The 15,877-nt window shown below is 39.3% G+C and overlaps 1 protein-coding gene and 1 long non-coding RNA gene across 4 annotated transcripts; both read left to right on the forward strand.

Annotated features, from left to right (window-relative positions):
• Positions 1-974: 974 nt before the first annotated feature.
• Positions 975-14,790, forward strand: clta (clathrin, light chain A). Of its 3 annotated transcripts, XM_022681719.2 has the most exons (7): positions 975-1,289; positions 4,018-4,046; positions 5,163-5,277; positions 6,257-6,368; positions 7,816-7,869; positions 11,436-11,471; positions 13,951-14,790. In XM_022681719.2, exons 1-7 carry the CDS (start codon positions 1,112-1,114, stop codon positions 14,120-14,122), a joined length of 696 nt encoding a protein of 231 aa, XP_022537440.1. In that variant the 5' UTR covers positions 975-1,111; the 3' UTR covers positions 14,123-14,790. The 3 variants fall into 3 exon arrangements, with proteins under 3 accessions (XP_022537440.1, XP_022537441.1, XP_022537442.1); XM_022681720.2 differs by lacking the exon at positions 11,436-11,471 and having other exon boundaries at positions 976-1,289; XM_022681721.2 differs by lacking the exons at positions 7,816-7,869; positions 11,436-11,471 and having other exon boundaries at positions 979-1,289.
• Positions 9,313-11,158, forward strand: LOC125787768 (uncharacterized). The gene is made up of 2 exons (XR_007429534.1): positions 9,313-9,493; positions 9,524-11,158. It is a non-coding gene; the product is annotated as an uncharacterized LOC125787768 (long non-coding RNA).
• Positions 14,791-15,877: the final 1,087 nt, after the last annotated feature.

The raw sequence follows: 15,877 nt of genomic DNA on the forward strand, positions 1-15,877 counted from the left end.
TGGAGCCACAGATTAAAAGCATCTGTCTCTGACTTTATCTACAAGGTGGATCAGCTAGATTATAGTTGTGGCTAATAGAGTTGAGGACAGTGAGTGAACACAGTGTTTAAAAACTCCAGCAGCATTGCTCTATCTGATCCGCCTCCAGCACAACACAATCTACTCGCTGCAGCGCTAAGAATGAATGATCCACCATCCAAATAACAGCTTTTCTTTAGTGGTCCTGTGGAGTCAATGTTTTGATTGTTATGGCTTACAGCCAATGAAAACCCAAAAATCAGATATAAAATATCTCAGAAACGTTTAATATTATATATATATATATATATATATATATATATTATATATTTCATTATATATTTATTTTCCTGCTGGAAAATGAAATCCACATCTCCATAAAAGTTGTCAGCAAAGGGGGGGGGGGGCATGAAGTGCTGATATAACACAGTGGACCAACACCAGCAGATGACATGGCTCTCCAAAGATGATGAATTTCATTTTTCAGCAGGACTTGGCCCACTGCCCACACTGCCAAAAGTACCAATGGGTCTTAATATATAATATTAAAATTTTTTGAGACACTGATTTTTGAAGTTTCATTGTCTGTAAGCCATAATCATCCAACAATAAAAAACATCACTCTTTGTGTAACACATCTATATAATATATGAGTTTCACATTTTGAACTTAGTTCAAAAGTTATTAAAATAAACTTTTCAATTATATTCTTATTATTTTTAGATTCACTAGTATATTAATATTTCTCCTTTTTTAACCCCTTTTTGAAGCTTTTTGCTGCAGCATCCTAACTGCGCATGCGCCTGATCACGGGACCTGCATGCACACGGTTAAGTCATTTCATTGGTTGCGTGTTAAAGTGACTCCCTCAGCGATTGGTCAAAGCTCCTGCGTGTCGTAATCTTACGTCGCTGATTGGTCGCGCGGCGCTCCTTTCCCTCGTTAGTCCCGCCCTCTCTTCCCCCACTGACGTTGACCGTTGAAGAAGACAGTAGAGAGGGATAGCTAAATAGCCAGCGAGCCGGGCCGCCATTTCCGCCGCTTTAACAGCCAGTGTAGCGCTAGTTTAGCTTTAGGTTTTATTCAGGCGGCCATGGATGACTTTGACATGCTGGGGAACGCGGGGAACGGCGTCGGGACGGAGGAGGACCCGGCCGCGGCCTTTCTGGCCCAGCAGGAGAGCGAGATTGCGGGCATTGAGCAGGACGAAGGCTTCAGCATCCTGGACGGCGGAGAGGTTCCCTCTCACCTCGGTGCAGACCAGCACAACGGTGCGTTTCACCTACAGTATTATTTTAACGTTTAACTAACCTTCGAACCACCACCAGCTTCTCTACAAATCAGATAAACCCCTGTCGCGTCGCTGTCTCACAGTGGAGCTTAAATTCGCTTGTTTTTTGTATTTTTTAATTGGTCCAGTCCACCTTAAATCGGCCAGCATTTACTGTGCTTCCGTATAGACGCCACATAGAGAAAATGTAATAAACGCTACACTGTTTTCTTAAGGTGGAACGGATAATTCCCGTAGTTAGCTTCGGCGAATTTAATAACCGGTTGTTTGAGTAGCTAATAATAGGAAAGCGCTTTTTATAAGCGTGTATCTGTTTATTTTACAAGTAAAATAACTTATGTGGTATTTAAATGACTATTTAACGTTATTTTAAACTATATAACGCTAACTAACCCAACCTAGCTATTTTATTCGTTAACCTAGGTTAAATTACCTAAGCTAACGCTAGTTAGCATGCTAACTGTAACGTAAAGGCTGTCTAGTGGACTCTGCTCCCGTTGAGGCCGATGAGACGGAACTTTATAACATTTTAAAAGACGTTTCTCTATATTTTTACTAATTAAACGTTTGGTTGTGTTCATTAAAAAAAAGCCTGTAGGTTATTTCTAAAATCAAATTTAGCTCTTGTAGTAAAGGTTTTACTGTAAATTTCGCTGATTCAGTAGCGAAATGCAGTAATTAACTACCTAAGGGAGCGCCTGATAAGTGCGTGGCGTCAGTTAACCTTTTAGGGATCGTCTGAAAATAGTGTGCTTTTTTATGAAAAGCTGACCCTATCTGATTAAATTTGTATTTTTTTGACACAATTGAACGTCATCAACTCTTAACCGAGCTGGACCAGTTCTGAATATTGACTTAAAACTTGAATAAATTAAATTAATTCATAAAGTTAATTAAGCAGCTCGTTTATGTTCATTTATTATGATAGGTCACATGACTGTAAATACATTTCGTTAAAGCATAAAAATTGTTATAATTATTGGAACAGCTAAATCTGCACTTATAAAAGGAGCTAGTTTTATATCCAGCAGTCTTTAAATAAGGTCACATGATCTTACATGCTGTCCTGTGATTATCTCAGGATGTTCAGGATATATAACATGGGGACTTTGAGTTAAAGTGGACAGATTGCGGCTGTAAGGAAATTTATATGGATTTTTAAGGGTCTGTGACACAATCCTTCTAAATACAGTGTGCCTATAATTAATATTTTATGGCAGTTTTATCAAAGAATTGCAATATAGTCTAAATTAAATAGAATTAAAAAAAAGCCAGACAATTTTCAGACGCTCCCTAGCTGAGCTCCCTAGCTGAACTGACGATACATACTTATCAGACACTCCCTTAGCTGACTAATTAGCTACTGCAATCCTGAATCAGTGAAATATCCATTAAAACCTGTATCACAAGAGCTGAATTTGATTTTAGAACTGCCCTACATCCTCTTTAATGTAACACAAATCAACTGTCTGTTATATCTTGTAAAAAATGGTGAAAAGGGATGGAAAAAAAATGTTTTGTTCGTCTGGATTGATAATGGAGCTCCATTCAATCAATATCTTTGGGATGAGTGAGCGTGGCAGAGCTTATTAATCATCAGTTTTACTGATTGATCGCTTCACTAATGCTGTCGGGCTTCAGTGCAATCAAATTCACAGCATTTAATTTCAGTGAATGAATTAGTTGCAATCTGTGCATGTGGAATAATATTTGCAAAGCTTAACCTTTAATCTCTTTTAGAAGATAATTTGAGTCATACATCTCATGCTTTTTACTGTTTTCTATGAGCTACCTGAGCTAGGTTATACAGTATTTGCCCAACATTGTTTATATTATTCCAATAGTAGATTACAGTATATGCAGTGCAAAAAATGAATATATTGCACATAAGAATCGTGCATCTCTAGTCTCCAGCCTGCAGGGAGATTTCTTTTGAATGCTCCCATCTCTTTACGTTTCTTCGGTCACCTCCTTCGTTGGTGCTTGGTTCCTGGCTTTCGCTCAGTTCAGGCCAACCATTTTGAATAAATCATGAGCTCAAGTTATTTCGTTACAGCGACTGAAACATGCAACCGTTACTGCTTCAACCAGGTTTCATTATGTGAAGAACACTTTACACATGGAATCCTGGGCTTTAAACTGCTGAATGATGTAAAGACAAGATCAGACAAGGAAAAATGAAATAAATGTGTTACGATTTAAAATTTGTCCTTCTGTAAAGATGCTGATCCTGTAATTTTGCTGCTATGAAGTTCTGCCTGACAGCAGTGATGCGTATAGGTATTTCCAGTAGATGAGTGTTGTGAAATGTTTCCGCCTGAAAAGGAAAAGGGCAGGAAATTGTCAGCAAAACAAAAGGCTCAGAACTGCTGAAGAAGGCTTAAGAGAGGGTTTCCTGTGAAGTGTTGGCCTTCATACTTCTGGAGTAGTTAGTTTGAGCAATATAGAATGACTCGTTCATTGAACCTGTTAATTTCAAAATTCAGAATTCTCTTATTTGATTGAGGGAGGTGTAATAGATGTCATTTAAGAGAATGTAGTGGTGTTAGCCTAGTGTTATATATTAACTAACGTGGTATATAGATTAATATGTGTATTAAAATGAGAGTATTGTCCTAAACTGATTAATTAGAATAGTCTTGACATGAATTGCTGATTTTTGAAGCTCTGTGTTCTTATATGACTCCTTTTACTCTCATATTTTTTAGGAGGAGCACTGAATGGGGATCTGCATGAGGTAACATTTTATTTAATTTCTGCTTTGGTTACAACTTAAGGTCTACAATGTATAATCTGTTAATCCAAGTTCTGAATACATACCATATTTTTCGCACTATGAGGCACACTGTCAATGAATGTCTGTTTTCAGGTCTATTTTCATACATAAGATGCACCAGGTTATGCATTATAAGGCGCAAACAAGCGCTGGATGTTAATCTACACAGATTTCTCTTCTGAAAACTGTTCATTTGGGTGAAAGTAAAGCGCTTCCGTTTATTTACAGTAAGCTTAGATTTCCAGATTTCCACTAAGATTGGGTGCATTAGAATTAGCGGCTAACCCCTAGTAAATGTTGCACAACAACGATGCACTGAGGAATTAAAGGATTTTAAGTGCACCTTTTTAGAGCGAAAATTTGGTATGTTTTCTCCATCTGTCACACTCACTGCCTAAATTTACTCCCTTTTTTTCCATCTTTGATCACTGAGCTTTTACAATGAATGCCGAGGCTTTAGGCCGTGTAACAGCTAAAATTTGCTTTTTAGCTTCCATGGCTTTTCAATCACGTACTGCACAGTTCTAGTAATAAAATACTGGCTTGAGGCTCTGCTGAGAAGGAATAACAGTGCTTCCTGAGTTCTATTATGCTAGAAATTTAACACCTTTTTCAATCAAATGCAGATTATATTTGATTTCTCAGATCTCTAAAGCAGTTTTAATATTATGACCTGTTAATTCATTGATGTCTGGAGAAATCTGGTGAAAAATCTTTTAATATGGCAGGATCACACAATATCGCAATGACCTATATTTTTCATTCCGATATCATGCAGCCCTAATCACTATATATCAGAATATATTGCATTGTAATTCCTGGGATCTGCTTTCTATATTCTTTTATGCATTCTTTCTTTTTTTTTTTCTCTCTTACATCAGAACTGGATCATTACGGGCTCGGTCTTCACGTCTTGTAATGGTTCTTTAGGGTGGAGCATGGAGAACACCTATTGTTTTCTCACAGTTTCTCTGAACAATAGCTATTATTTGTTTTGGCAGAAAGCTGTAACTCATTCAAACAGTGCACTGTTGACTCAACAAAAAGTAAATCTCTTTCTGTGTGTGTGTTCTGTAGAGTAACGGGCCATCTGACGCATACGCTGCCATCTCCAGCGCTGACCGTCTGCAGGCGGAGCCGGAGAGCCTGCGCAAGTGGAGGGAGGAGCAGAGCGATAGACTGGAGGAACTGGGTAAGGGGACTGGACTTATATCTACAGACACTATAGGGCAGATTCTCAAACTGGCATTAGGCCTAGTCTTGGACTGCACAGCATGTTGAATGGAGATTTTCCATTGAACTAGGCTTGTCGTATTTTTTGCACTATAAGGCGCATTTAAAATCCTTACATTTTTCCAAAAATCGTTGGTGCACTTTATAATCCGGTGAGTCTGTATATATGAATTTAACCAGTCAGGTTGTAGGGAGCAGTAAAGCCACTACACTGAAGTACAGCTTTTATACAGGAGTTTCAGTGAAGTTTCAGTTTAGTTTAGCACCGAGGCTGGAGCAGTATTGGCATTAGCTGCTAACCATGCTAAGTGCTAGCTCTTTCACCATTCAGAAGTGAGTATTATCGCTATGTATCCTGCTGGTAACCCTGGCTTGCACTGCTGGAGCAGCATTAGCATTAGCCGCTAACAGCGCTAAGTGCTAGCTCTTCACAGTTCAGAGGTGAGTATATCAGTATGTACTGTAGCCTGCGTGATTCCTGTGTTAAAACAAGCTACGTGGGACAATCCGCTAGCTAATATGGCCCTGCTTCACTGGAACACTCGGGGTTCTTCAGTGTAGCGCTGTCAAGCCATGTTGACTAGCGCTAATTGTGACTTAATTCTGCTGCACCCAGCCTTATTTGAAATCTGGAAATCTGAAAATATCTAAAACGATATTTTCACCACCAGCGGCGAGACCTGCAGAATTAGAAATTAGAAGGAAAACATGGCGACACCCCTGTTCCTTACTAGTGTCTCATAATGCGCCTTATAATCTGGTGCAGTTTATGTATGAAAATAAGACCAGAAAATAGACGTATACTGATGGTGCACCTGAAGTGCGAAAAATATGGTAATAAAAACAGCACCTATTGCTGACATAGATGTGCAATTGCAAGTCCTTCTGCTGTAAATGTAACATTTTGGAGACATGTTTTTTATGCTATGTGTTGACAGATGCTAACTCGCGTCAGCAGGAGACTGAGTGGAAGGAGAAGGCGAAGGTGGAGCTTGAGGAGTGGCACGCCAGACAGGATGAGCAGCTAGCTAAGACCAAAGTCAACAACAGGTACACAACACACAGCGATAGGCACACAACAATGCAGACCAGCTGCAGGTACAACCAACAGACAATTCAACACACACACACACACACGTCAATAAGCATTCAGAATTTTGCTGGGTGAGATAGTCAGAGACTTTAAACCATGAGTTCTCTTTAGATTATACAGGACAATCTGTATAAAATAATAACAGCCAGTCAGGATGGGCAAAATAATCCCCTTAAAGAATATTACCAAATTTCAGCACATTTTTGTTGATTTCTTGATATGACTAACACAGAAAAAGACTGTATTAATTTCAAGAATATGCTACAGCAACAAAATAGATGTTAAAGGTTACAAAGATGTACAGCTCTGGAAAGAATAAGAGACCACTTAAAAATGATTTCTTATTTATTTTTTATTTTACCTAATTTAAAACCTCTGGAATATAATCAAGAGGAAGATGGATGATCACAAGCCATCAAACCACCAAGCTGAACTGCTTGAATTTTTGCACCAGGAGTGGGTTAAAGTTATCCAAAAGCAGCGTGTAAGACCGGTGGAGGAGAGAACATGATTCGTACAAAAAAAGTATCGACAGTACCAAGCTGAGCTTGATGTTGCCTGGGCTGCACATTAAAGGGGGGAAAACCGATATTTTGTTTAAAAAAATCTGAATCTTTTTCACCACAAGACTTGCTCTATCTAAGCCTGTCGACAGCTTTTGGCTAAGGTTGTCTTGTATTGTCATTGGGGCTATATCACTAATATTGTGCAAATCTCACAGTATCAATGAAGGAAAATGAGGAGACAGATTTGATATAAACAGAAACAAACACTCCTGTATCTTGCTATTTATTACTGGCAGTAACTTAATTGTTATTGTTATGTTATTGTAATTTTCAGCACCACACAAGTATAGTACTAAATTAGTACTAAAAAGGCACATCCGTGATATTCACAGTACTACACAGATAGTTCTGTAACATTTTAATATCAGATATTCTGAATTATCTCCTGCTCTAGAATTACCATCGCCGGTTACTGATATGTGTTTTAACACCCCTATAATCAACTGTCTTCTTCTGTGTGTATTAACCTATATCTCTGTCTGCTAATGGAATTGTGTGTGTGTGTGTGTTTGTGTGTGTTTGTGTGTGTGTGTGTGTGTGTGTGTGTTTGTGTGTGTTTGTGTGTGTTTGTGTGTGTTTGTGTGTGTGTGTGTGTGTGTGTGTGTGTGTGTGTGTGTGTGTGTTTGTGTTTGTGTTTGTGTGTGTGTGTGTGTTTGTGTGTGTGTGTGTGTGTGTGTGTGTGTGTGTGTGTGTGTGTGTGTGTGTGTGTGTGTGTGTATCTTTTTCTCTGTATGTGTGTTTGTCTGTGTGTGCTGGCTCCACTGTATGAAGTGTTTCTTCTCCTTTCACTGCTCTCTCTCTTCTCTCCTGATTGGCTGCTCTCTTCTGGGATTCCCAGGGTTTTGGATGAGGATTTCTACAAACAACCCTTCGCTCACCTGATTGGTTATGTGTATGTTGCTCAACTAACATCCTTTCTTTTCACATTCATCTCTCTTTTTAACACTCGTCCATCACTGCTTTTGCCCTTTCGTCCAATCATCACGCCATCTTTCTCTGAACCGAGCCTTTTTTCTTTCCTTCACAGTTTTCGGTTTGTACTCTTTAGAGCAAAGGTGCTGCAGATGGAGCTTTGAGCAAAGCCATAGAAGAACTACTTTTGGTTACATAAAGATTTTTTTTAAATGTTTAAATACATGAATGGAATTTTCTATTTTTTAAGAAAAATATGCTACCAAAAGTTTTTCTGTTTGGCTTTGCTCAAATAACTCTTTGTAACGTCTTTGTTTTTAAGAGTGTAAGCTTAAAGAAAACTGACGTTCCGCATGCCATTCATTTGTCTTTACATCAAAATTTTAAAGGCCATTTGTGACTTTTCATGCTGTGGATTATTAAAAAAAATGTACACTTTTTTTTTTTTTTTTTTTCATTTTCCATCGTATGGCATTGTCATGTGCTTCAGCCATGTTTTCACCAATTCACCTTTTTATTTTATATGAATTATAGATATGTAAATGTGTGCCTAAATTGATTTTACTTTAAATTTGTGACATTTTCTTCACAGTTAGATTGCTGTAGTGTGTTGCTGTAGTTTTATTTGTAGAGTAGTAGTTTTAGCAGAGTTCCTTTAGGCTTGTTTTTCAGCAGCTATGTGTCCAGCAAACATCAGGCCCAAAACGTTCATAGTTTCTTTATATTTTCATAATAACTTTGACGGTATAGTTTAAAAATGGATGAATTCGTAATTTTAATAGTTAAGCAGTCGACTATGTTTTTTTTTATTATTAAATTAAATGTACATATATCGATAGGGATGTGTATTGTCGCTAATTGTGCTGTTTGCACAAGTGTAAGATCTTTGGCTTACTGGTTAATGCAAGTTTTTGTGTCAAAGTAATGGTTAAGATGGGCGGCCAATACAGAGTTGAATGCTAATTAGAACACCCAACATCTAACCAGTGCCAGTCAGAGCGCCTAGTGTCTAGCTCATGTTAGCCAAAGCACCTGCCATCTAGCCCAGGTTAACCAGAGCACACGTCACTTCTTGCCAGTGTCTGTCGGAGTGCTCAACACCTAGCCTAGGTCAGCCTGAGCTTCCAACATCCAGCCCAGGTCAGCTAGAGCAAATGTTGCATCTAGCCCAGGTCACCCGGAGCGAGCAAGCTCTGACATCAAGCAAGCATCAGCCTTAGCACCCAACGACTTGCCCAGGTAAGTCACAGCAACTGACATGTAGCCCAGGTCAGCCATAGCGCCCGACCTCTAACAAAGGTCATCAAGAATGCCTGACATTTTAGGGAGCATCAGCCAGTGGCCCGGTTGGCCAGAGCAAGCGTCACATCTAGCCCAGGTCGGCCAGAGAAAGTGTCAGCCATACCACCCGACGACTAGCCCAGGTAAGTCAGAGCATCTGACATGTAGCCCAGGTCAGCCATAGCACCCAACCTCTTACCCAGGTCAGCAAGAACGCCCAACATTTAGACACCATCAGCCAAAGGACCCAATGTCTAGCCCAGGTCAGTTTGAGCCCACAGCATCTAACCCAGGTCAACCGTAGCACTCGGCATCTAACCTAGGTCAACCAGAGCCCCCAACATTTAACCCAGGTCAAGCGTAGCACCCGGCATCTAACCAGGTCAAGCGTAGCACCCGGCATCTAACCCAGGTCAACCGTAGCACCCGGCATCTAACCCAGGTCAACCAGACCGCCTAACGTTTATCCCAGGTCTGTCATAGCACTCTCTCTTTAGCCCAGGTCATTCAGAAGACCCAACATATAGCCAAGGTTAACCATGCCACCGGACATCTAGCTACAACTTTAAATGAACTTTGATTTTTTTTTTTTGTATTTGTTGGTCCTTCGAGAGGCCTTGATATACATACACATCCCTGATATCTATTTTGTTGCTATTATATACCCGTGTCTATACATATATAAGTGTTGGCACATTGCTGTTATTTACTCTTGTGGGTGGATGGTTTGCTGGACACCTTGCTGCTGTTATAAATGCTGGTGGTTAGCAAGTGTGGCTGTAGGTTTAGTTGGGTTTGTAGAGTTATTTATTGTGTGGTGTAGCTTATTTGCAGCTTTAGCTATTTGCTTAATTCTGCAGCTCTCATCCCAGTGCTGCTTCAGCCCAGCTTTCAAAACCATCACGACCACTGCTGGTCCCAACAAATGAAGAAAAAAAGAAGTCTGTGCTCAACATGCTGAAAGAAATAGTTCTGGACCATTGCTTACTATTTTAGTGCAGTGATTTTTGTTTGTGCTGTACAGTTAGTGCTTTCATTTGAGCAATATTTTTATTATTATTTTTTATTTCATTTTCTATATATACATTTAATAAGCATTGCATTTGTGAGAAACGCTAGTATTTTTTATTTATTTTTTTTTTTTTTTTGGGTAAGCTTTGCCTGTTTTGTAATTAAGTTTGTTTATTTGAATTTGAAATATTTTTATATGTCATATCCATACCCTATTAATGAACTATTCAATGTGCAGCAGGCTCCCAAAAAAACAATAAAACCTTTAGTAATCACACCAATATCTACTGTATTTTACAGACATATTATAAGGCACACTATTAATGAAGGGCTATTTTCATGCATAAGACACATTTTATGTAACACTAGTAAGGAACAAGGTTTATCTTTATTAATTTAGCAGGTATCGTCGCTTTTCAATATGGTAGCGTGGTTAGCAGCAGCACTAGCCGTGGTTAGCAGCAGCACTTAGCACTAGTAAACGCCGTCCGACAGCACTACACTGAGGAACTCTGAGTGTTCCGGTAAGCCAGGGCGATATCCGCTAGCGATTCGTCCCACGTAGCTTGTTTTAACACGGTAAACATGCAGACTACAGTCCAATAATACTCACCACTGAATGGGGAAAGAGCTAGCGCTTAGCGTGGTTAGTGGCTAATGCTTATGCTGCTCCAGCAGTGCTAGCTGGGCTTAGCAACAGGCTACATTCTGATAATACTCACCTAAATGGGAAGGGAGCTAGCGCTTAGTGTGCTAATGCTGCTCCAGCCTCTGTGCTGAAAAACTAAACTGAAACTCCTGTATAACTCTGTACTTTAGCAGAGTGGCTTCATGCTCCTTAATACCGGAGTATTTTAAGTGCACCTTATAGTTCAATTACTATTTTAAATATATATTTTGTTTAATACATTTACTCATATTTTTATTGTTTAAATAAGCACTGTGTTCTTCCAGCATGTTGCTATCAGGCCTTTTTTATGGGGGAAAAAAAAATATTGTAAAAGGACAGTAAGGACAAGGGTTCAGCGGTGGCTCCAGATCGGTCATTGAAGGCTGCAAGCTAAGCACAATCAGGAGCAATCCTAAGATGGTCTTTATTTATTTGCTGGCTATTTCTTTCTTTCTGTTTTTCTGTTGACAAATGCATGCTTGCTTTGGTCATCTGCATAAATCTCATTTATTTTCATTTTCTATATTATATCTGACTTGTGCTCTGTTTCTCCTTGTGTTTCTTTTCTCTATGCACCTTTTAAGCACTCATATTAACCATCCTTGCTACCGCCTAGACCAGTTAAGTAAAAAAACAAAAACAAAAAAAAAGGACAAACTATACTAATATTGATGATAATGATCTATATTATCAGTAGTAGTGATAATAGTAATGAAGAAGCATTTAGGGGAACAGTGTTAATTAACTGCAGATGGATGCACAGTTCTACTTGCTGTATTGTTCCTGTCCGAATGTTTCACTGCTACTCTTAGCTAGACCCTGGATGTTGTTTCTTTTTATGTGGTGATTGATGTGCTGGTGATTATTTTTGGTCTTGTGCGTTCGTGTAACTTGGGTTTGTGAGCGTGAAACTCTCTCACTGGCTCTCATCCTCATTTTGCTCTGTGTGTGGGAGCGTGTATGTGTGCGTCAGCCGCCAGCTGGCCCGAGGCTGTGGCAGTAGGAGGAGTGTGGGGTTGTGCTGGACAAGGACACTCTGCCATGTTGATCATCCTCATCTCTGACTGTGACATGGCAAACGGGACGAGAAAAACTGACCAAAAACAACATCGTTCCCAACAGCCAAGCGTAGCTTTGAAGATTATTACTATTATTATTATTATTATTATTATTATTATCATGCCGATTACTAGTAATATATCAAGTGCTTGGCTTGCCAGTCATTCTCCCATGAGCTCTGTTTTATTGGGACTGCCATTGCTTGGCGCGTACAGCTTCCGCACAGCGATTTGGTGGTTCAAAAAAAAAAAAAGAAACATTTTTAAAAAATCTTTAAATTGTATTCATCTTTGCTGTTTAATGAACAAAAGCAAGGTTTTTTTAAATACACTAAATGCCAACCAAATTTAACCAACCAAATCGCTTTTAAACTATTAGCACATTTTCTGTTGTTTTTGTGGTTGTTTTTATTTATTTATATATTTATTTATTTACTTATTTTAGCCATCCTCCTGTATCGTAAAGGTTAAAGGTCAAATCTGAACCTTGTTTTTTTTTGTTATTATTATTATTTTTTACGTTTTTGTTGGGTGGGGGAATGCTGTAGATTTGGAATAACTTCTTTAAATTGGTCTGCAGTTTTTTTTTGTTTTGTTTTTATTTTAACGGCCGTTTTTCTGTTCATGCTGTTTGTGTCGATGGGAACATTTGAATGGATGGACTTTTTTTTTTTTTGGCCTTCAGACACCCTCACTCTCACACTCTGACCTCACTCTTACCTCCTGCCCAGAACACTCATACTAGAAGACTTAAAATTGAGACAGTTGATAATGTCTGCTAACCCGCCAATTTTATGGCAGGTTCAAACTACACGATTTTAGCCCTGTTTTTTAGTCTCCGACTGTGACGCTCTCACCAATTTGTCGCAGATTGACCAGGTACAGACATTTTGCTAGATATCTGACTCAGTTGGCGACTGGGAGTCAGGAACAGCGGTTACATACTTCGAATGGAATCATGGAGAAAAAGAGAACCACAGGTCCGAAACTCACCTGTTTAAGAAGAGTTTTTGGCCAAAAATAGCCAAATATGTGCTGAAGTGGCAATAAAACCCCAACAATCAACCAACCTGTCCTCTTGTTATATCGTGAAATGTAATATATAATGCAGAGTCATCTAAGAATGGAGTGCATGGAGCTAAAAGCTAAAAAATGCTGCTACTGTGAGCGGATTGGTTGGCAAGCTAATCCTACATGTTTAAAACATTTATAACTAGAGTTCAATTATTGACAGAGATTTTGGGCTAGTTTTTTTTTATTTTTTATTATTGCTGGACCTGGCAACCCTGGCTGTAGCTCATGATGACTCGCTCATGATGTCTGCTTTCTCTCTATCGCCCCAAAGACAACAGAGAAGGCAGTATATGTGGGATTCGCATGTTGAGAATATGTTTAAATGTATAACAAGCTGATGTACAGCGAGTATAGGTGTTGTCTTGTCTCTTATCTGGTGTGTTTACGGTTTTAAAGAGATGCAGAGAGCAACAGACCTCTCCCGATAAGTTTAATCTTTCATAGTTGCCGTTGTTTGTTATGTTGACTAATCGTTGCAGCCTTATTATTATGAATATTTAATAGCTGAACGTTGCTGCTTGTCAGTCAGTTAGCTAGGGGTTTAGTTGTCTTTTATCAAAAAGATACATTGTGCCTTTTTTTTTTTTTTTTTAAAGAGAGAAATCGAGTTTTTATATAAAAATAGGTCCCGCCTATCCCAAAAATGGACTGCACATAATGCGAGACCTGAGACACTCCTTGTTTGAGATACCGACTCCTAAATTTAAAGCTTCTTAATTAGTCTGGAGGTGAGAAATTTACTGTAGAAATAATGTAGTTAATATAAAATCTGCTTATATCTAAAAATGCCTAGTTGAGTCATCACTAATGTTAATGTTTGGGAGGAGGTAAGTGGGTCTCTGCGGGTGTGTCAGTAGGGAGACTCTGAGGCCGTGGTGTGCGTGTGTAATATGTGTGTGTGTGTGGTAAGTGTGAGAGAGCGAGTAAGCGGTTGCACGAGAGACGCTAACTGTGTTTTGGTCGACAGGGCGGCAGAGGAGGCCATGGTGTCGGAGCTGGATGAGAACAATCCCGGAACAGAGTGGGAGCGCGTGGCGCGCCTCTGCGACTTCAACCCCAAGTCCAGCAAGCAGGCCAAGGACGTCTCCCGCATGCGCTCCGTTCTCATTTCGCTTAAACAGTCCCCGCTGGTCCGCTAGGAGCCCCGCCTCCTCGCATTTCAGTTCCGCACACTTCACAGAACTACAACTCCCAGCAGCCTGCAGGCCTTGCTGCCTCAGTTTTTAAGTGGCTGTGGTCCTAAAGGTTTTGAGACCTGTTTTCATATATAAATAATCTATATGATATCCTTGTGTAATATGATATAGATATATCTATATATGTTTATATACATATATATATTCCATCTATAAATATATACATATATATATAAAAAAAGAAATGATGCTTAAAGATGCAGATTGGTTTTATTTTTATTTTTTTGTTTTTTGTTTGTTTTTTTGGCATCTGTTTAACGGACCAAACTCCATAAGTGTGTTCTTGTTTCCATTTAGAGTCTGCGTATGGCATTCGTGACTTTATCAATCTATGCATTTCTTCTCCGAGCTGTCAAGGAATGAAGTACAAAGTGTCTCGTGTATGTTGTATACTGATGGTAGGTGTATCGTATGTGTGCGCGTGCGTTTGTGCGCGTGTGATCGTGTGTGTCCGGGGGGGGGGGGGGGGGGGGGGGGGGTTTGTGCGCCAGTATCTCCGAGTGTGGAAACAGAAACACAACTAGTTGTTCATGAACAGAACTGTACCTTGATTGTTGTACCTTTTGTCGTTCTCTGAACTTAATTCTGATTAAAACATGGTTGAAATCTAACAGCTTTTGTTTGTCTTCTTTGTTGTCCATTTCCTCCCATTTTCCCTCTGTGTAGTTTTGACCTCCTTGAAACCACCTGTTTGCATTACAGTCTTCCAATAGCATTTAGTGGCTTTGTCCATGTGATCTGTAGTACACTGTAGATGAGCCGCATGTTCTTTTTGGAGGGAAGTAGCTTTCTCCTTGCCTCCCTGCCGTTCACAACAATGTTGTTTAGTGTTCTCCTGATGGTGGACTCATGAATATTAACATTAGCCAATTAGCCTTTTGTTACCTCGCCGACTATTACACACATTGTCCTGGGAGTGATTTTTGTTTTTCGACCACTCCTGTGGAGGGTAACAGTAGTCTTAAATTTCCTCTATTTGTACGCTATAATTTGTGTGACCTGTAGATAATTTGTGTGACCAGTAGATAATTCAGCCTGTAATCTTCTCAGAGGATGTCTAAAAAAAAAATACATGGTCGTTCCCGATGGGAATAAAATCACAGAGGACCCCCCATAAAAGAGAAAATTACCCCAGAACCTCCTGAGAAACTAATCCTCCAAGGATTTTTTTTTTGTCTCATTTGTTAACTGGGGTTTCTCTAATTTTAGGACTTCTGATAATGTTTTAGGTCATATTTTTTTCAGAAATATAGAAAATTCTAAAAGGTTCACAACCTTCCAAACACCACTGTATATAGTCAGCACAACTGGAAAATATGTAGGTGTTCACAGTGTGTGTACGCTAGCTTGTCTGAAGGATAAATAGAAAAACAGGATGCTGCATGCACCTGTAGATATATATATATTTTATGTTCAGATGGCTATCGAAAACATTGCACAAGAGCTTAGAGTGTAAAAGGGTCAGGGAGTTTGATACAATCTTGAACATATCCTGAAAAAATACTCATGTAAGCATGTTCATATGCATATATTCACACGTACACATGGTTAGGTTACACAATCACGCGCTCTCCTGCAATAGAGTAAATGCATACTGGTTTCATCCTGACATTCGGAGATACTGGACTTGAAAGGATGGAGTTCCAACCTTCAGCCGCCGTGCTAACTGCTGTGATACTGATGATCATCTGCTCCAAT

The sequence above is a fragment of the Astyanax mexicanus genome, chromosome 25 (assembly GCF_023375975.1).
Source record: "Astyanax mexicanus isolate ESR-SI-001 chromosome 25, AstMex3_surface, whole genome shotgun sequence".
Classification (NCBI taxonomy): domain Eukaryota; kingdom Metazoa; phylum Chordata; class Actinopteri; order Characiformes; family Acestrorhamphidae; genus Astyanax; species Astyanax mexicanus.